General features: G+C 47.4%; 1 protein-coding gene across 1 annotated transcript in view; it reads left to right on the forward strand.

Annotated features, from left to right (window-relative positions):
- Positions 1 to 1,768: 1,768 nt before the first annotated feature.
- The window catches only part of MAP4K5 (mitogen-activated protein kinase kinase kinase kinase 5), an 84,279-nt gene continuing 65,785 nt past the window's right edge, over positions 1,769 to 20,262 (forward strand). Inside the window, exons 1-2 of the mRNA XM_008168603.4 lie at positions 1,769 to 1,908; positions 3,582 to 3,852. Coding sequence (XP_008166825.1) covers positions 3,745 to 3,852 — 108 coding nt within the window. The 5' untranslated portion in view covers positions 1,769 to 1,908; positions 3,582 to 3,744. The remainder of the gene's footprint in view (positions 1,909 to 3,581; positions 3,853 to 20,262) is intronic.

The raw sequence follows: 20,262 nt of genomic DNA on the forward strand, positions 1-20,262 counted from the left end.
CAAAAATGGCTGACACACAGGTTTATGAAAGCTGTATGTATGAGCTTCCCTCACAGAAAAGAGCTACAAAAAATGATTCAAGGGCTGGCAAAAAATGCTTTACAGTGAGACTTGAGGCGGTCAATCAGTTTACCAAAAAGACTGAGGTGTTCAGATTACAGTGAATCAATAACTTCAGGGAAAGAAAATACAAGGTACTTAAAGGGCTCTTTAATCTAGCACAAAAAGGCAAAACAAGAACCAATTGCTGGAATTTAAACCCAGACAAATTCAGCTTTAAAAAGGCACCATTGTTTAACCTGGAGGGAAGTGGTGGATTCTCCATCCCTTGATATCTCAAGTCAAGGCCGGAGGCTTTTCTGGAAGATAAGAAAGACAAGGTGGGTGAAGTGATATATTTCATTGTACGAACGGCTACTGGTGAAAGAGACACACTTTTGAGCTACACAAAGCTCTTCTTCAGGTCTGGGGAAAGTACCCACTGTATCAAAGCTAAATACAAAGGCGGGACAGATTGATTAGCATAAAGCAGGGGTTGGCAACCTTTCAGAAGTGATGTGCCGAGTCTTCATTTATTCACTCTAATTTAAGGTTTCGTGTGCCAGTCATCCATTTGAATGTTTTTAGAAGGTCTCTTTCTAGAAGTCTATAATATATAACTAAACTATTGTTGTATGTAAAGTAAATAAGGTTTTTAAAATGTTTAAGAAGCTTCATTTAAAATTAAATTAAAATGCAGAACCCCCAGACCGGTGGCCAGGACCCGGGCAGCGTGAGTGCCACTGAAAATCAGCTCGTGTGCCGCCTTCGGCACGCATGCCATAGGTTGCCTACCCCTGGCATAAAGGATTAACATGTTGTAAGAGACGATTCAAGGTGAAGTGGGCAGTTAACACAAAGGTGAGTTAGTGGGTTATAGTTGTAATAAGCCATAAATCCAGTGCCTTTATTAAGACCATGGTTTTTAGCATCTAGCAATGTTGTGAATATAAATTCCTTTGAAGAAGTTGTGCAGGTTTCTTTGAAGAACTCAGATATGGCGCGATCCATTTGTGAAAAGTGGTCACCCACAGGTGATGGAGTGTTTTTGGCTTTTATCATTTTCCTGTGTCTGTTCTTTGCGATCACGGTGGCTATCTGGTTTCACCCGCATAGCTGTGACGGGGGCATTTAGTGCGCCGGGTGAGGTACACCACATGTGACAGGCATGTGTAGGAGCCCTGACAGGCGTGTTGTGTGTGTTTTGATCACCGGGGCGATGGCTGCAGGTGTGGCAGCTGTTGCTCTAAGAGGGTCTGGTGCTGACTGGGTCGGTGGGTCCGGGTGCCTGGGGCTACATTGGGCTGATTTCCATGTCTGGAAGGTCCCTGGGCTCCGCAGGGGCAGGTGGGGTGACCAGATGTCGCTATTTTATAGGGACAGTCCCGATGTTGGGGTCTTTTTCTTATATAGGCTCCTATTACCCCCAGGCCCTGTCCCAGTGTTTCACATTTGCTGTCTGGTCACGGGGGGGGGCTCAGCGACCGGGTGACCCACAGCTCAGGCTAGAGGATCACAATGGTCCAGGGCTGCGGGGAGGGGGGCAATTGTTCGGGGCTCGGACAGCGGGGCCGGCTTTGAGCCCCGGCAGGGCCCGCAGGCAGGGCCCCGTCTCCCCGCAGCGCGGCGCTGTGGCGCTGCCGCCCGGCCCCTCGGCGCGTCCCGGCCCTGCGCGGCGCCGCCAGCAGCGGACACGGAGCGCGGCGGCGGGCAGCTCCGGGACCGCGGGGGGTCGGGCGGCGCAGCGGGGTTGAGCCGGGCTCGAGAAGGCCCGGGCCGGCGGCTCGTGTGACTGGGCGGCCCGGGCTGGGCCCGCCGCTCTCCGACTCGCAGCGCGGGACAAAGGGCCGCGCCGGAGCCCGGGCAGAGGTAAGCGGCGCGGCGGCTCGATCCGGCCTGCCCGGGGGCCGTGGGGCGGCGGCCCGGCCGCTGTCAGTGACCGGCCGGCCGGGCGAGGGAGGCCCCTACCCCGGCTCCAGCCGCCGCGCGACTCCGGGCGAGCGCCGCTTCCCTCCCCCAGCTGCTGGGCCTGCCCGCCGGAGCCGCCCCGCCGCTGGGTCTGTGCGGGGAGGCCCGGGCCGGGGGGCGCTCCGGGGCGAGGGGGCCGGGGGGCAGCGACCAGCCCCGTGCGGTGGGGAGGGTCCCGGGGGGGGGCAGTGACCGGCCTTGTGCGGTGGGGAGGGTCCGGGGGGGGGCAGTGACCGGCCCTGTGCGGTGGGGAGGGTCCCGGGGGGGGGCAGTGACCGGCCTTGTGCGGTGGGGAGGGTCCCGTGGGGGGGGCAATGACCGGCCCTGTGCGGTGGGGAGGGTCCCGTGGGGGGGGCAATGACCGGTCCGTGCGGTGGGGAGGGTCCCGTGGAGCAGCGACCGGCCCGGGGGGGGGGGCAGTGACCGGCCTTGTGCGGTGGGGAGGGTCCCGGGGAGGGGGCAATGACCGGTCTTGTGCGGTGGGGAGGGTCCCGTGGGGGGGGGGGGGTTTAGCGACCGGTCCCGTGTCGGGGAGAGAGTCCCGGGGGGCAGCAATGCGGGGTAGCGATTAGTCCCATGTGGTGGGGAGCTAGTGATGGGGGGCAGCGACCAGTGCTGTGAGGTAGGGAGGGGGCTCTTGGGGTGAAAGTGGGGGGCAGAACCCACCTTCATGTGATGGAGGGGACTCTGGGATAACGATGGGGGGCATTGCCTGGGACCATGCAGTGTGGAGGGGCCTCTGGAGGTTAATGATGGGGGACAGGGACCACTCCTGTGTGGGGTGAGGAGGGGGATCTTTGCATCAGCAATGTGCCTCAGGGGTGGGATGGTCCTCTGGGCTGAAGAAATGGGGTGGGGGAGCCCCTTGTTAAATCCAGTCCCCCAATCACAGGTGTGTGGCGAGGGCAGACTCCCCTCTCTTGTGGAGTCACCCTTCTCCAGCTACCTGTACAGCATCTCTGCCAGAGGTGACTGACCCTGGGGCCCACAGCAATTCCCCTGAAGAACAAAGATCCTGCCTTTGGAATAGCCCCACAAGTGCTGGGTACCAAACAAGGCCTTCCTGGGGGAGAAGGGGCCCTGATCTCCTTCCCTCCCACTCAGGGCTCCATCCCCACCCTGCAGATGACACACTGAGCTCTGTGTTGTTCTGTTAATACTCAGTTTATTTGTCCAGGACCAAAGTATAAATGCTTGCAGCAAGGGCACTTACGTAAGTGTGCCTCCAGGTGCTGTTGCATGTCTCCTTGGTTATGTTTATGAGAGAGCATTTTTTGTTTAAATGGAAGACCTGAATAGATGCTCTATCACCTCAGCTCCCTCTCTGCTAGCACACCTATCTCTGGGCCTACGGCAGGCAAGTTAGCATTATTTTTTAGGGGGTCCTTAAAATATCAACAGCACATAGCTGCCCTGTGCTGTGGAGAGCATCCAGGCATGGAACTGCCTCTCCTTTCCCTCTGTCTTTGGACCAGAGGTGGGAAGAGTTTGAGAAGGTAGCCGCTGTTTCCTAGCCCCAGCACAGCGTGAGGGGGACACCAAAACCTAATAAGTCGTTTTGTTTTGTGTCTTAGGCAAAAAGGTGGGAGCAGAAGCCATGTGTGCAAAGAACAGATCCCCTCGTTAGACATCTAGAGCATCTGTCCTCCTGGGAGTGGACTCCCAAGGGTGGTGAAGGGAGAAGCAACTGCATAGAGATCCTGTTTGCCCCCCTCTCTGGGGCTGTATTGGCTGAGGATGGACCCTGTGGCTCGGCCGAGTGGGGATATCATGAGGCGGAATCCACAGCAGGATTATGAGCTCATCCAGAGGGTGGGGAGTGGCACGTATGGAGATGTCTATAAGGTGAGAATGATATACTTACACCCTCGACTCTTTGCACCCCCACTTCCTGTTTTGTGACCCTGTAAATAGTAATGCTAATCAGCTTTCATTTTTAGAAATCACTTATTAGCCCTTTTCATTTTGTGGCCGAACTTCAGAGCACAAAGGGACCACTAGTGCTGGAAGTGGGAGATGGTGACTTCCTAAAAGTCCTGGCCCATTCAGATCCCTGGCACAGTGTTGGCAGGCTGAGATTCCCCTGCAACCCTCGTGCATGGGCCTGCACATTCTCTTTTTAAATAAAAAGGTTCTTTGACACTTGGGATGGATGGGACAAAATATCATCTCTCTGGTCCTGATGCTGCAAAGGGTCTGTATTGATGGATACGTCGCCTGCTACCTTCAGTGTTTATTGATCCTTTTAACGGGAAGGGAGGGGAGGGTTATTTGTTCACTGAATTACTTTGAGAATGTGTCATTTATAGTACCTGATTAAAAGGGTGCAAGTTTATCCCTGTGTTAATAATAGCTTTCAGAGGCAGAAGCAGATTAAGCCAGCTCTTCAGAAACTCATACAGGGTTTCAGGTCACTATAGAGTTAGTTAGCATTGTATATTCTGCAGATACTCTTGGAGGCCCTGATCACACTGACATGGGAAACGTTGTAAACACAACCATGTCAAATAAAAGCTATGCATATTACACTTCCATTCCTAGACCATTACCTGGTGAGGTACTGACCACCTTCTGCGAAGCCAGTGGGCATTGAGAATGCTCAACAACATGCAGGGTTGGGTGTCTTGCAAATAGTGCTTAAGATTTTTAGCTTTGTTGGCAAACTGGGGCTCTTAACTCCTGAGAAAAGAGGCTAAAGTGTTTTACTTCGGAATGATGTAGAATACATTTAACTCAAAAGTGGAACTGGTACAATACAACATACAGTGAAACCTATCTTAAGCCATTATATGAGTGGCCAACAAAAATTGACCCCTACTAGAGATGGGTCTTTAACTGAGATCAAGTAAAACTGTACAGATTAATTTTGGTGTCACTCCTGAAGTGATTGCTGAAAGTAGGAGGTTGGCTATGGGAAGGTGTTTCTAGTGCATTCTTCACTGTACCACAGTCACTACCTCAAGAATATTTAGCAATCATAAATACTAAAAACAGGTATTTTCCAGAAGCCTTTACAAGAGACCACTAAGTACCTTTGCTAGTGAATTTTGCTCTGAGCATCTGAAAAGGCCAGTTCAGCTTAACAGATCTAAAATGAAACCCACCTTAAACAAATGTTGGTCTTTTAAATTTTTCAGCAACTTGAACAAAGTTTATCAGTTTCCCATGCAAAGATCCCAAACAGGGATAAAATCAAAACCTCTCCGTACTGTAACCTGACAAAATTAAACCCCCAATATGTGAAAGGGACACCATCAACTTAATACATAGTTTAAAATCCATGAGTTAAAAATAGCTTCAGATACTACATTTATTCCTGGGCCATTGGTTTTTACTCTGTTCCTTTATGAAAGACCCCCTATAAACAGGGAATTGTAGGGAGATCTGCATTATAAATCTAGAAAAGAAGAACATACAATGATTTGTGGTTGGGCACAAATGTGGGCACTCGGCTTCTAGCACAGTCTTTTTTTGGCAGGTGATGGAGGGTTTAAGCAAATATTTTTGTTCACCATTAAATTGTAGCGGTACGTTTAAGGTATTATTTTACATCCTCCACCCTACTCACGTTGCTGTTCAGAACTGTTACTTGGAAGCTTAAAATTGAGATCTGTTTTGTTAGTGATTTTTTCCCCCCTCTCTCTTCACCACATGGTGCACAATGGTTTATTGTAGGGTTGCTCATGAGTGCTGAGTTGTTGGCACTGTTTTGATTTTTTTCGATTCCAGAAGGCATTTCTGGGTGGAGGAGAAATGCCTATAAATAAGTGATTTTCATATCTGTTTACAGTGTGTGTACACAGATCCAAATTTGGGCCTGCCCTTTTCAGTAAAATATCAATGCATCAATTGCCTAATTTATATTAGGACTGTATCTGCTTGTTCATTAATGCTTGCATAAAAAATAGCACTGTTTATTGAATGTTAATGACATTTTAAACTTCCCTTAATACAGTTCTTTATAAAGGATATCCTACATGCTAACTTTGAAAAGAGGTTGTAGTAATGAGGCTGGGATATTCAGTGGCATTGAAAAGTGCGGTGGTGTCTTATCCTTGGTGCCCCCGTCCCCCATTGTGGTTGTCAAATCATTTGCATGCTGCGATCCTGTTAAAGAGCCCATAATGCTGTTCAAAAAAGTAGGGATGGATGTTAGTTCTGTCTTCCTGGCAAAATTCCAATTTACCCGCCTTGCAGTACTTCCATAGTATCTTCCATATGAGGATCTCAAAGCATTGTATAAACATGAATCAAGCTTCCCAGTACCCTGTGGAGTACATCGGGAATGCAAAGGCTGCATTTCATCTCTGGTGAACACAGAAGCTCTTGGATATCACACAGCACTGCTGCCCAACATTTTAGGACAAGAGACTGGAAAAAAAATCCAGTGGAAACTGCAGATACTTTCTGTACCTGAATTCTAATAACCCCAGTATCCTGGCCAAATTCCACCACAGGTAAACACCTATATCACTATAGTGCTTTGGAAATCTCTACTAGTTAATACAGAATAAAAATGATAGTAAAGAAGGCATAAAGGAGGTTATACATTTTATTCTTTAATTGAAATTGGATAAAACATTAACATGGATTTTAATGGTGGCCATGGGAATGGGAAGTGATGTCTTGGGGGTGTGCATATAGCTATGACGTTTTGACATGACAATATCTGTGGAGATGTTCTGCTGGTGTTTGAGGTGCCTAGTGGAATAACGGAGTGTCTGTGTGTCCCTTGTGTTGAATGCAGTGTTTTAGGGATTTAAGTTTAAATATATATTCTGTTACAAATTTGAGAACTTTAACTTTTTCAAACTTTTTTTTTAAATCGAAAGCTTTGCAAGGAGCCTGTTCCCGTAATGTAGCAATAACACGACATGATGCTGTATAAAAGATCTGAATTCAAATTCCTCCCCATGCTGGCATGAATTCTGTGACACTTGTAACTCTTGAGGGGAGAGGGTTTCTTATGCTGCACTGATTGCATTTACTAATTGCATTGACATAGGCAAAATACGTGTCTCTGCATGCGGATTAGGAGAAACCTGGGTTTGTACCTGATTGTTCTGCTGGAGGGTGAATGAGACAGGTCTGCTTTAAATCTTAAAAGCCCCTGCTTTAAGTTCTGCTTCTCAGCTCGATGTTTGTGAAGGGACACTGATAATTACAAAAAAATCACACTGGGTTGTCAATTAACATGGTGCTTTAAAAACCTCACCAAGGCAGAGTTCCTGACCCACAGACCTTGCAATTTAAATGAGACCCGGAACAACAGATCAGGAGAGTCAGGGTGTGTGGGAATTACTGAGAGCGGGGAGGGATTGCTTGAAGACGAGGCTTTAAGGTGCCACTGCCTGGCATTGGTTTAACTTGTAAGCACTTGTGACTACTGAGGCCACTCTTAGGATTAATTTATACACATGCACCTTTCTCTAGTAGTTGTCCTCCCACTTTCTCCCCTTTCCTTCAGATTTGTGTTTGTTCAACTGTTGAGTTTTGTCTGAATCCCAGCTTGTGAGCTCTCTGGGACAGGGACCGTCTTGTTTGTTTGCACACCACGTAGGACAATGGGGTTGTGATTTCTGATTGGGGGTGGGATTTGAAAGAGGAAAGGGGATGTTTGGAATAGGGGCCATGGAGCTTGATAGAAGGCATAGAGTCCTGATTGAAGAAAGGAGACAAGGAAGCAGTCTCAGTAAGCAATCATCATGATGTGAGATGGGGTACTTCAATCATGAAGCCTACAGCAAGTTTGTATTTGTACATTCTAACAAGTCAAATATGCAGCTGTTAGTCCCAGCAGTTGGAGATTCCTGCCTGAATTGTGTTTACCAAAAATCCAAAGTACAGAATAAATCACATCTGAGGTATGGGGCACGCCTTTTCCTCTCCTGCCTTGTCTTTTCCTGTGACTCTTGGACTTATTGGCTACTTGGGATACATCTTGACTTTACAAACACGTTAGTTTCTCTTGTGTACGGCATTCATTAAATCTCGTATGTTTTTTATTTTGCTTTTTTTAAAGGTTGAAATGGAGTTTTTACGAATACCCCATACAATTGTCATTTAATTACATACTGCAGTGCTTAAGCATCCTTGTGCAGAGATGGGTAATATTGATTTCTAAAGCATCCTTCTGCATACAGAGTAGGTTTGCAAAATGTGTAGTGTCTTCAGGATATTTTGCAACAAATGATAATGTTGATTGCTTTACCTTAGTCTCATAAATCACAATCATTTCGTTTTTTTTAAAGGCTGTAGCTCTAATCTCTTCTTGGTTTATGGAACTTCTTTTTTCTTCATTCTTTGCTTTTTGGCTACTGTTGCAGATAAAACACAGGGCTCCAATATTTTACTTTGTGTGAAATGATTTTGTGGTCTCAGTTACTTTCCCACTAGGCAGGCTTTCAAATCACAATATCTCCATTGCAGTGGTGCCCTTCACAGGAAAAGGCTAAGGACTGAATAGGCATGGAAACTGCATCAGTTCTTAGATATGGTAGCTGCAAGTCAGGGATGAGGTATGCAGCAGTGGTGGAGAAACATTAATTGTTCTTTGGGCCTAGAGGACTTCAGCACATGGCCATCTCTATGGCATCTTCCACAGTAGAAGGAACGTCCAAACAATGGTGGGTGGTCTTCAGCCTGTCAGCCCTGATCAATCATTCAGAGCAGAGGAGGGCAGAGGAAAAAAAACTACAACCAAATCTGGGATGCAGAAAGGCTTAACTAAGTCCCTCAGGTTAGTTTTCATTATTTCCTCCAACATTCCCATCCACATTCCTTAGTGGTATCTGGCTCAAGGCTGGCCTATGGAAAATCTACACATCCGCTTGAGAAAAAGCAGAAGATCATAGATTGGGGTTGGAAGAGACCTCAGGAGGTCATCTAGTCCAACCCCCTGCTCAAAGCAGGACCAACTCCAACTAAATCATCTCAGCCAGGGCTTTGTCAATCCGGGCCTTAAAAACTTCTAAGGATGGAGATTCCACCATCTCCCTAGGGAACCCATTCCAGTACTTCACCACCCTCCTAGTGAAATAGTTTTTTCCTAATATCCAACATAGACCTCCCCCATTGCAACTTGAGACCATTGCTCCTTGTTCTGTCATCGGCCACCACTGAGAACAGCCGAGCTCCATCCTCTTTGGAACCCCCCCTTCAGGTAGTTGAAGGCTGTTATCAAATCCCCCCTCACTCTTCTCTTCTGCAGACTAAATAATCCCAGTTCCCTCAGCCTCTCCTCATAAGTCATGTGCCCCAGCCCCCTAATCATTTTCGTTGCCCTCCGCTGGACTCTCTCCACATCCTTTCTGTAGTGGGGGGCCCAAAACTGGACTCAGTACTCCAGCTGCAGCCTCACCAGTGCTGAATAGAGGGGAATAATCACTTCCCTCAAACTGCTGGCAGTGCTCCTACTAATGCAGCCCAATATGCTGTTAGCCTTCTTAGCAACAAGGGCACACTGTTGACTCATATCCAGATTCTTGTCCACTGTAACCCCCCAGGTCCTTTTCTGCAGAACTGCCTCTTAGCCAATTGGTCCCCAGCCTGTAGCAGTGCATGGGATTCTTCCATCCTAAGTGCAGAACTCTGCAGTTGTCCTTGTTGAACCTCATCAGATTTCTTTTAGCCCAATCCTCTAATTTGTGTAGGTCGTGCTAGACCTTATCCCTACCCTCCTGCATATCTGTCTCTCCCCCCAGCTTAGTGTCATCTGCAAACTTGCTGAGGGTGCAATCCATCCCATCATCCAGATCATTAATTAAGATGTTGAACAAAACCGGCCCCAGGACCAACTCCTGGGGCACTCTGCTTGATACTGGCTATCAACTAGACATTGAGACGTTGATCACTACCCATTGAGCCCGATGATCTATCCACCTTACAATCCATTCATCCAATCCATACTTTTTTCACTTGCTAGCAAGAATCCTGTGGGAGACGGTATCAAAAGCTTTGCTAAAGTCAAGATATATCACGTCCACTCCTTTCCCCGTATCCACAGCGCCAGTTATCTCATCATAGAAGGCAGTCAGGTTGGTCAGGCATGACTTGCCCTTGGGGAATCCATGTTGACTGTTCCTGATCACCTTCCTCTCCTCCAAGTGCTTCAAAATTGATTCCTTGAGGATCTGCTCCATGATTTTTCCAGGGACTGAGGTGAGGCTGACCGGTCTGCAATTCCCCGGATTCTCCTTCTTCCCTTTTTTAAAGATGGGCACTACATTTGCCTTTTTCCAATTGTCCGGGACCTCCCCCAATCGCCACGAATTTTCAAAGGTAATGGCCAGTGGCTCTACAATCACATCAGCCAACTCTCTCAGCATCCTCGGATTCATTAGATCCAGCCCCATGGCCTTGTGCAAGTCCAGCTTTTCTAAATAGTCCTTAACCTGTTCTTTCACCACTGAGGGCTGCTCACCTCCTCCCCATACTGTGCTTCCCAGTGCAGCAGTCTGGGAGCTGACCGTGTCTGTGAAGACCGAAGCAAAAAAAGCATTGAGTACTTCACCTTTTTCCACATCATCTGTCACTAGGTTGCTTCCCCCATTCAGTAAGGGTCCCACACTTTCCCTGACTACTTTCTTGTTGCTAACATACTTGTAGAAACTCTTCTTGTTACCCTTCACATCCCTTGCTAGCTGCAACTCCAATTGTGTTTTGACCTTCCTGATTACACCCTCGATCAATATTTTTATACTTCTCCCTAGTCATCTGTCCAAATTTCCACTTCTTGTAAACTGCTTTTTTGTGTTTAAGCTCACTGAAGATTTCGCTGTTCAGCCAAGCTGGTCACCTGCCATATTTGCTACTCTTTCTGCACACTGGGATAGTTTGTTCCTGTGCCCTCAATAAGGCTTCTTTAAATACAGCCAGCTCTCCTGGACTCCTTTCCCCCTCATGTTAGCCTCCCGGGGATCCTGCTCATCAGATCCCTGAAGGAGTCAAAGTCTGCTTTTCTGAAGTCCAGCATCTGTATTCTGCTGCTCTCCTTTCTTCCTTTTGTCAGGATCCTGAACTCGACCATCTCATGGTCACTGCTGCCCAGGTTGCCACCCACTTCTATTTACCCTACCAATTATTCCCTGTTTGTGAGCAGCAGATCACGAGAAGCCTGGCCCCTAGTTGTTTCCTCTAGCACTTGTACCAGGAAGTTGTCCCCAATACTTTCCAAAAACTTCCTGGATTGTCTGTGCGCTGCTGTATTGCTCTCCCAGCAGATGTCAGGGTGATTATAGTCCCCCACAAGAACCAGGGCCAGATGAGAACCAGATGCAGTTTATTGGGACAGAAGTTGTAGTCATCTGCATATAGCAAATCATCAAGTCCTAATAGCCTGACACCACTTCTTGTGGGGCAAAATCCTCCACTTCCTGGATCCGCTTCCAGAGCCTGCCAAGTGGGAAGTAAGGGGACTTATCAAAGTGTAGAAACAAAGCTTGGTTTTCAAGTGATTATGACCTTGCAAGAATATCTCTACTTGAAGATGTTGAAACACATGGGTCCCAAGTAGCTCAGAATAACTCAAATGTTGCTGTTGCTGAGAGCTGTAAAGCTACCACTTGGAGCACAGTTGATCTGTTTATGCAACATTACTACTTTATCTTGGCTTCCAGAGCTGATCCCAATTCACTAGAGCAGACCTGCCTTTTTCATTTTTAATATTGTAACTCTCCTTCTTTGAGTTCGTTACTGTTAATTTATCTCCCAAGGTCTGGGGATATTTGCTGATGATTCTTGAAGAAAAAGGCCTTACTTATAAGGTAACAACTGTCCTTAGAGTAGGTCATCAGCATAGATCTATATTTGATTAAAGCACTAGAACAATATAAAATAACATAGCACACATTAAATGGATTAAAAACTGGCTAACTGATAGGTCTCAATATAATTGTAAAAGGGACGTCGTCTTCAAACAGGTGTGTTCCCAGTGTGGTCCTGCAGGAATTATTTCTTGGCCCTATGCTATTTAACATTTTTATCAATGACCTGGAAGAAAACATAAAATCATCACTGATCGAGTTTACGCGTGACACAAAAATTGGGAAACAGTGACTGAAAAAGATTTAAGGATCAGGGTGGACAGGCAACTGAACATGAGCTCCCAGTCTGATGCTGTGGCAAAACGAGCTAAAGAGCTAATGTGATCCTGGGAAGTCATTAGTAGAAGTAGAGAGGTTATGTTCCCTCTGTATTTGGCACTGGTGCGATCGCTGCTGGAATCCTGTGTCCAGTTCTGGTGCCCACAATTCAAGAAGGATGGTGATAAACTGGAGAGGGGTCAGAGAAGAGCCATGCGAATGATTAAAGGATTAGAAAACCTGCCTTATAGTGATAGACTGAAGGAGCTCAATCTGTTTAGCTTAATAAAGAGAAGATTAAAGCTGATTTGATTGCAGTCTAAGAGTATCTACATGAGGAACAAATATTTAATAATGGGCTCTTCAGTCTAGCAGAGAAAGGTATAACATGAACTAATGGCTGGAAGTTGAAGCTAGACAAATTTAGACTGGAGATAAGGCATACATTTTTGCCAGTGAGGGTAATTAGCCATTAAAACAATTTATTAAGGTGTGTGGTGGATTCTCTATCACTTACAAATTTTAAGTCAAGATTGGCTGTTTTTCTAAAAGATCAGCGCTAGGAATTATTTTGGGCAGTTCTCTGACCTGTGTTATCCAGGAGCGCAGGCTAGATGATCATAATGGTCCCTTCTGGCCTTGGAATCTATGAATTGTCAGCCCTGCTTCTTCAGTCTCTCTCTCAGAGATTGTGATAAGGAAGCTGAGCTGACGGGGACCTGGGGTCATAGGTCCTTATCGTTGGGCCTGGGAGTCTGGTACCTCAAGGGAGTACATGTGTAGCCTCAAGGGTCAAGAGTTTTCTCAAAAGTTCTGTCTTTGGAGCCAAAGTGTGCGTGCATACCAAGCGTGGATCTGTACTGACAGCACAAAGAACTGCAGCTATAGGGTAAATAACCTTTATTTAAAACAACTCAGTACTGAATTATATAAATGGTTCATGTGAGCCAGAGTAAAACATCTGTTGTAAGTACTGGTATGTGTTCGGTTTAGGAAGGCACACAGTACCTGTAAGAGAATTTAAATGAGTGGAATCCATGTGTCTTGTGTAAAACACACAGGACCAGTTCTTTGGTTTTAATTGGTAAAGGGGCACTCAGATCAAAGTTAATCCAACTTTTTTACATTGTGAGTAAATGAACTTTCACAAAACAAGATGAATAGAAACTTTTCCATAATGTATTTATTCTGGGGGTGGGAATGGGTGGTTTTGGGGAGGGGAGGGCATAGGAAGAAGTTTTGTGTTTACAATGAAAGCCTTGCAAGGGAACCAGAAAGCGAAACCAGCTAGGCTATTTTCATTGTCCCAAACTCTGGTAAATGCAAAACAGGAAACCAACAGCATGGATAGTGAAAAGTAAATGGATTCGTACATTTCTTTAATAGAATCTAAGGAAGCTTAATACAAGTAGGACGTTTTTGGGTTTGGTTTTTTTATTTGTTTAAAACATGATTTTTAAATGGCAGTGTTTTGTCTTGTGGGTGGAAAGGGTACTTTTTCTCCCTCCCTTCGCCCCCAGATTTTCACACTAGCAAATGTACTTCTGCACTTGAACTGGCTGCTGGTACATTGAAGTATTATTTATTTGCACTCTAGTAGTGCCTGGAGGCCCCAGTTGGGGGATTGGACCTCCTTGGGTATGTCTACATAGCTCACAGCAGTGAGCCTCGCAGCCTGGCTGACAGACTTGGGCCTCTGAGGCTCCTGCTAGCACGCTAAAAATAGTTGCATAGACAGCGCTTTGAAGTTGCTGCACGGGCTGGAGCTCAGGCTCTGAAACCCACCCCCTCTCCTTTGGCTTCAGAGCCCAAGCCGAAATGTCTGTGCTGCTGTTCTTAGTGTGGTAGCGCGAACCCCATTCTGTCAACCTGGGCTGGGAGGTTTCCTGCTACGAGCTGTGTAGATACAGCTGTTGTGTTAAGTGCTGTACAAACCTGTGCGAAGATGACAGTTTAGATTCACGTTCTTCTGTTTGGTGCGTATAGCCTTTTACACTGAATATGAATCTTTTTTAAGTGATAGAAGTTTAGATCCTCACTAGTTGCAAGTATTTTAGGCCTTATTTTCCCTAAAATTTTCCCCCACCCCCCAGCAGACAAAAAGCAGGTGGAGTGAGCATGTCAGTTGTGAAACATAACTTCTATTTTGTACTTGCAGAGCTTAATGTTTAGAGCAGAGCTGCGGGGAGGGGGGCATGCAGGGTCACATGCAGCCACAGATTTCTGCCAGGGTTTATATATCCTGCCCTGAGCCCCGCTGCATACCACCAGAACTTTTAAATTGCGCCCTCCCCCCCCCATCAACAGGTACGCTTCGTCTCTGGTTTAGAGGAAAGAATATTTCGGTATGAAGTCTTTGGGCAGGGGCTATCATTATCTGTTTGTACAACACGTTGCAGTATGGTGCCCCAGTCTGATTGGTGTCTAAATACTAGGATAATATAGAGTGAAAAAGGATGTAGAAGTATATTTATTTTCCCCCATGACTCTACTTTCAGATAGACTTATTATTCTTGAAAAGAAGTAATAACTACAGTTGTGAGAGACCAACCTCTTTAGTGTGTAGAATCTGACACATCTCTGTTTAGGGAATGTTTTCTGAAAGGCTCTGTGCTCTTCACTAGAAAAGAGCCTGGTACTGCTCTCTGTCTTAGAAATCCAGCTGGAAAATTACAGAGTGAACAATTGCTTCTGGGATTTCTGTCTGTGAAAATGAAAGTACCCTGAAGACTAGAAACTGCTGTTAGGTGTCTCTCTTAGTGGCTGGGATTAGTTTCAAGTGTGCCTCACCCATGCCCATGTGATCTGAGCCGGCTCATGAATGCAGTGTTGTAAGGATTCAGAATGGGAAGTGCAGTTTCTTCTGTCTGGCAGAGCTCTATTCTGATAGGTGCACCCATCCAGCAGGATTTGCGTTAATCTTTTGCAGGATCCATAGTATCATTTTCATAGCCATCCACGTCTGTTTCCACTTCTCTTGTTAATCCATTTCTGGATCTTCCCCATGTGGCAGACAAAAATGGCTGTTCAGCATCTGTTCTAGACATGCTCAGTTTATACATCCATCCCCATTCTCTGCTGGTAAAGAGGCTCCGTGGGAATGGAACCCATATCATTTTGTTGCTTAGGGATAGGGAGGTGGGATACAAGGACTCCTTGCACAGACAAGTGGTACATGCACCTCCTTTGCAGTATGCTGCGCTCTTCTGAGGATTCCTGAATGGCAGTAGGATTGGGGGTAGGGTGGGACCAGAATACAGGGTCTGCCTTCAGAGGCTACTGCAGGTACTGATCTTGAATAGTTTGTGCAGAGGAGCTGTGAAGCCACTCTGTGGTCTGTAGTTTCCTCCCCCCATGTGTCTAATTTAGAACTGGCCTCTGGATTTGTCCCTAGGTGAGAAGAGAGGTTGTATATTTTCTTTGAAGAGTCTTGCTTGGGTGAGCAGCTGGGGAGGTCAGAAAGCGGCTCTAAGCCTGGCTGCAGGGTGTAAGTTACATTTTAACCTTTGGTTGCAAATCCTTTAACAAAGTAGAGGAAAAGCTCTTTGGAGAACCTGGTTTCTCTAAAGAACGTACTTTCGTCATGTGGTACAAAGCCGTGTAAAAGAAAGCAGCCCGCATTTTTCCCAAGCACAGCACTTCTGCAAGCTCACTCGGGGAGAATAAATTCTCCCCACTTACAAACTGAATTTTGTGAAGAGGTTGTAGTTACAAGTTGCATTCTCACAACGACTACCCACCGACCTGTGGTTTGACTTTTGGGTTAGGTTCACCCTCGAAGGAGGCAGCGTTGCTGGTGTTCTGGCACCTCCTCGGCGGATATTAATAATAGCATGTCCTGTGCTCCTGCTTCACAGTTTAACTGTTAGTTCTCCAGCTCCCTACCCCTCCTCTCCTCACAGAAGAGAAGTTTCTAAAACTGACAAATCGATTTATCTGGGTATCAAGAATATCCTGAGTTGTTATGCTTACAAAAAAATTGGAAGAGATATTAAAGTTCATGCTCCAGGGCTTAAGGCAATCCATAATTATTAGAGATCAGGGTGAGGCCTAATGTGAGGGGCAGATTATCCCATCCGCTCCTACGGAGTTATTACACCTTCCTCAGAAGGGTCTAGTACTGGCCACGGTTGGAGAGAGGATATTGGACTTGGTGGACCTTGAATCTGTTCCAGTCTGGCGATTCCTACGACCCTGGTGCACTTCTCTTGCCTTTGAGATCTACGATTCTTTTGGAAACTCATTCCCCACCTTCATTTCTCAAAGGCCTGCTATAGAGTCCCAGGCAAGCAAGGAACCACTTGTCTGCATGACAGATTCTCTCTTTTTACTTCCCCCGCAGACCAGAGGAAGGTACTATGTTTCTCCTCTGAATTTGCTCTTGAGGATTTTGCCTAACCTGAAAGTAACTTCAGTAAGAAACCAACGGCCTGGTTTCCCAGAACTGGGCATTTAACTTGCCTGTGTGGTAACAAAGATTATGCATACAAGTGGCCAGTGAGATGCTTAGCTAGTTACTTGTCCATGGTATGTGAGTGTGCAGATTAGTCCTGGAGCTTTGCCATTGCCACTCAGTTCTGAAAATCAAGGTGTGGGTATGAAAGCCAGTGGCGCACCGCAGAGAGCACTCCTGTCCTATGGATGAAGGTATGCTCCAGGAGGCAAGTCCTCTGTCAAAGAGAAGGCAGGCACTCAGTGTGTGGTCCCACAGAAGGCCATGGGGATGGTGCCAGCTTGCAACAATTGCTTACCACAACTTCCCAGGAAGCACAGCAGCTTTCCTTCAGAGATATGAGTTATGGGTAAGGAATGGTGTCCTTAGCTTCTGTCTGTCAGAGGGTGGAGATGGATGGCAGGAGAGAGATCACTTGATCATTACCTGTTAGGTTCATTCCCTCTGGGACACCTGGCATTGGCCACTGTCGGCAGACAGGATACTGGGTTGGATGGACCTTTGGTCTGACCCAGTATGGCCGTTCTTACGTTCTTATGACTCTAAATTTTCAAGATCCCAACCCCTACCCCAAGGCCTCCATGCTCAGTCCCATTAAGACTCTCCCAGTACGTACCCGTCCTCTTCATAAGAAAATATCCAGAGCCACAGATTTGTCTCCGCATTCTGTTTTTTTTTTTTTTTTTTTTTTGCTCAATGCCTTGTAATGTTTTTACAATTTTTGTTTTAACCTGATTACAGCTAGAGTACTGAATGTACCCTGGTTTGGCACAAGTACGTGTGCTTCCTGCATACGCGGAAGGAAGTTGTTTTCCTGGATTTAGAGTGACCCAGATGTCTTTTCAACATGTGAAGTTGACATTGTGGAGATGTGCGATGACAGGCTGTATTGTGGGAATAGATAGAGGAAGACGGGCTGGGGTGGAAAGATAGATTTGTGAGTCATTGGCATGGAGTGGTAGGTGAGGCTATGGGAGGGCTGTGATTACCTAGAGAAGAGTAAGGGACTGAGGTAGATCCCTGATGAACCCCTACAGAAGTTGAGAGGAGAGGACAGCTACCTATAAAAAGAGAAGCCCTGGAGGGGTGAACAGAGGTAAGAGGAGAACCAGCGAGGGTAGAATAATGGAAGCCAAGGGACAAGAGGATGTTAAGAAGGTGGGTGCTGTCAAGAGTGTCAAAAGCAGCAGAGTAGAGGCTGATGAGGCTGGAATGAAGGGCTTACTCTTTGATGAAGAAGAGATTGTTTAAAAGCTCTGAGAACAGTTTCATTGGAGTGGTGAGGCTCCAGGATGGAGCTGGTGAGAGGTGCTCAAGGCAGTGATTGTAGATGGCATATTCTGTGAGTTTGGCGGTGAAGAATAAAAGAGAAATGATGTTGAGGGGCTGCTTGATGAGGCTAGGAGAGATGAGGGCATGCCTGTATTGTCAGAACAATGAGCCCAAAGAGTGTGAGGGGTTTGAAATGGTGAGAGTGGGGGCAAGCGGGATGAGGAGGTGTGGGAGGTTAGAAGTGGAGAGCAGATGAGAAACCTCCATGTTGGTGACAGAGGAAGGAGGAGATCAAAGATGTATCTTGGAGAGACTCAAGGGATAGTCTGCAACAAAGGAGAAAGCAGGATGGATACTTGGAGTGTGGAAAAAAAAGTCACGAGTATTAACAGATTAAAGGTTGGGAAAGCGGCAAAGGGGGTGAGTAGTAGAGGTCAGAGAGAAGGAACTTGGAAACTGAGATATCATGGAAGGAGGAATATTTAGCGAAGAACAGATCAAGCAAGCAGCCATTCTGGTGAGTGGGGCAGTTGATCCAAAGTTGGAGATCAAACAAGGATGGTGAGTTGGTTGGAGGCAAGGGTTTTTCAGATGGGATCTCCACATGGAAGTTGTTGCCACAGCAGTGGATGGGAGATTGACACCTGGATCTCCCTCATTTCCTCTCCTCTCAGTGTTAGAGTGGAAGATGGTGGAACAGGAAAACTAGGAACATAAAGACTATAGCAGCTGTAGCTATGATGTTCAGCAAGTGAATTACTTCCCCCATTTTCCTCCTGACTTTGTCAACTCCCACAGCTCAGTAATTTAGATTGTAAATTCATCTGTGCTGGGATTGTCTCATTTTATTTGTAAGGCACTACGTACACCTGTCATGCTATATGCATAACTGGTTCTGAAACAATCTTTTCCCCATTTATTTCTGATGGTTGAGTGGCCAGGGTGCCCCACCCATAATATATTTTTCCATGTGCGGGGCTTGAGAGGAGTGGCCAGGGAATGTCCTACCCGGAATTATCATGTCCATGATTTCCAGTATCCTCGGACAGCTTTTTAATGCCAATCCGAGCAATACTTTTCAAGCCACAGTGAAAACCTTGTAATTTGGGTGGGCAATATGGAACTCCACAAAATAAAACCACAACCAACCTATGTGGAACAGTGCCTTGTGCTTTGAGAATCGTATTGGGGCATAGGTACAGTTTCAGTGATAAATGGGAAAGTATGTCCTTTCCATGGGTTTTTATCCTAATCCTGGCTGTGGTCACAATTGGTCTACATTACAAAAGTAATTACATCACACAGTTTAGCACAGGGGTAGGCAAACTTTTTGGCCTGCGGACTGCATCAGGTTTCCAAAATTGTATGGAGGGCCGGTTAGCAGAGGCTGTGCCTCCCCAAACAGCCAGGCGTGGCCCACCCCGCTCCCTATCTGACCCCTCCTGCTTCTCACCCCCTGACGCCCCCTCCCCGGGACTCCTGCCCCATCCAACCCCCCCGTTCCCTGTCCCCTGACCGCCCATGGAACCCCTGCCCCTGACTGCCCCCCGCCACCCCATCCAACCCCCCCCCCGACTTTCTCCCCCCTCCCCCGGGACCCCTGCCTCATTCAACCCCCCTGTTCCCTGCCTTCTGACCGCCCCGACCCCTATCCACACCCCCGCCCCCTGACCACCACCCCGAACTTCCCTGCCCTCTATCCAACCCCCCTGCCCCCTTACCGCACTGCCTGGAGCACTGGTGGCTGGCAGCGCTACAGCCGCGCCGCCCGGCTGGAGCCAGGCCACACCACCGCGCAGCACAGAGCACCGGGTCAGGCCGGGCTCTGCAGCTGCGCTGCCCCAGGAGCTCGTAGCCCCACCGCCCAGAGCATTGCGCCGGCGGCGGAGCGAGCTGAGGCTGCGGGGGCGGGGGAACAGCGGGGAGGGGCCGGGGGCTAGTCTCCTGGGGCTGGAGCTCAGGGGCCGGGCAGGAGGGCCGGATGTGGCCCGCGGGCCGTAGTTTGCCCACCTCTGCTTTACCATGATAATCAAGTCTTAGCAAAGCTGCCTAAATGAGTTTCTGTACCTGGTAGCTTCTTGTCCCACTGCTAGGTCACCAGGGCAACTCTGAAATCACTGTTACCAAGGGTATGTCTACGCTGCCCACATTACAGCTGCGGCCGCGCTGTGACGTGGGCAGAGTAGACCCGCTTTATCTCCTCTGAGAGGAGAGAGAGGAGAGCTCTCCCGGCGATTTCAAAAACAAAACAAAACCCTGAGCTACTAAAAGTTTTAGCACTGTAAAGCAGCAGTATAGACAGCGCTTTCTCGCTCGGGAGCTGCGCTCCCAGGGGTAAAGCTACCACCACTCGTTCGGGGTGGGTTTTTTTTTATCGCTGGGAAAGCTCGGGGTGGTGTTTTTTTCCCCCACTCCCCTGAACGACTAATGTTTTAGCGCTGAAAGTGG

The sequence above is a fragment of the Chrysemys picta genome, chromosome 4 (assembly GCF_011386835.1).
Source record: "Chrysemys picta bellii isolate R12L10 chromosome 4, ASM1138683v2, whole genome shotgun sequence".
Taxonomy (NCBI): domain Eukaryota; kingdom Metazoa; phylum Chordata; order Testudines; family Emydidae; genus Chrysemys; species Chrysemys picta.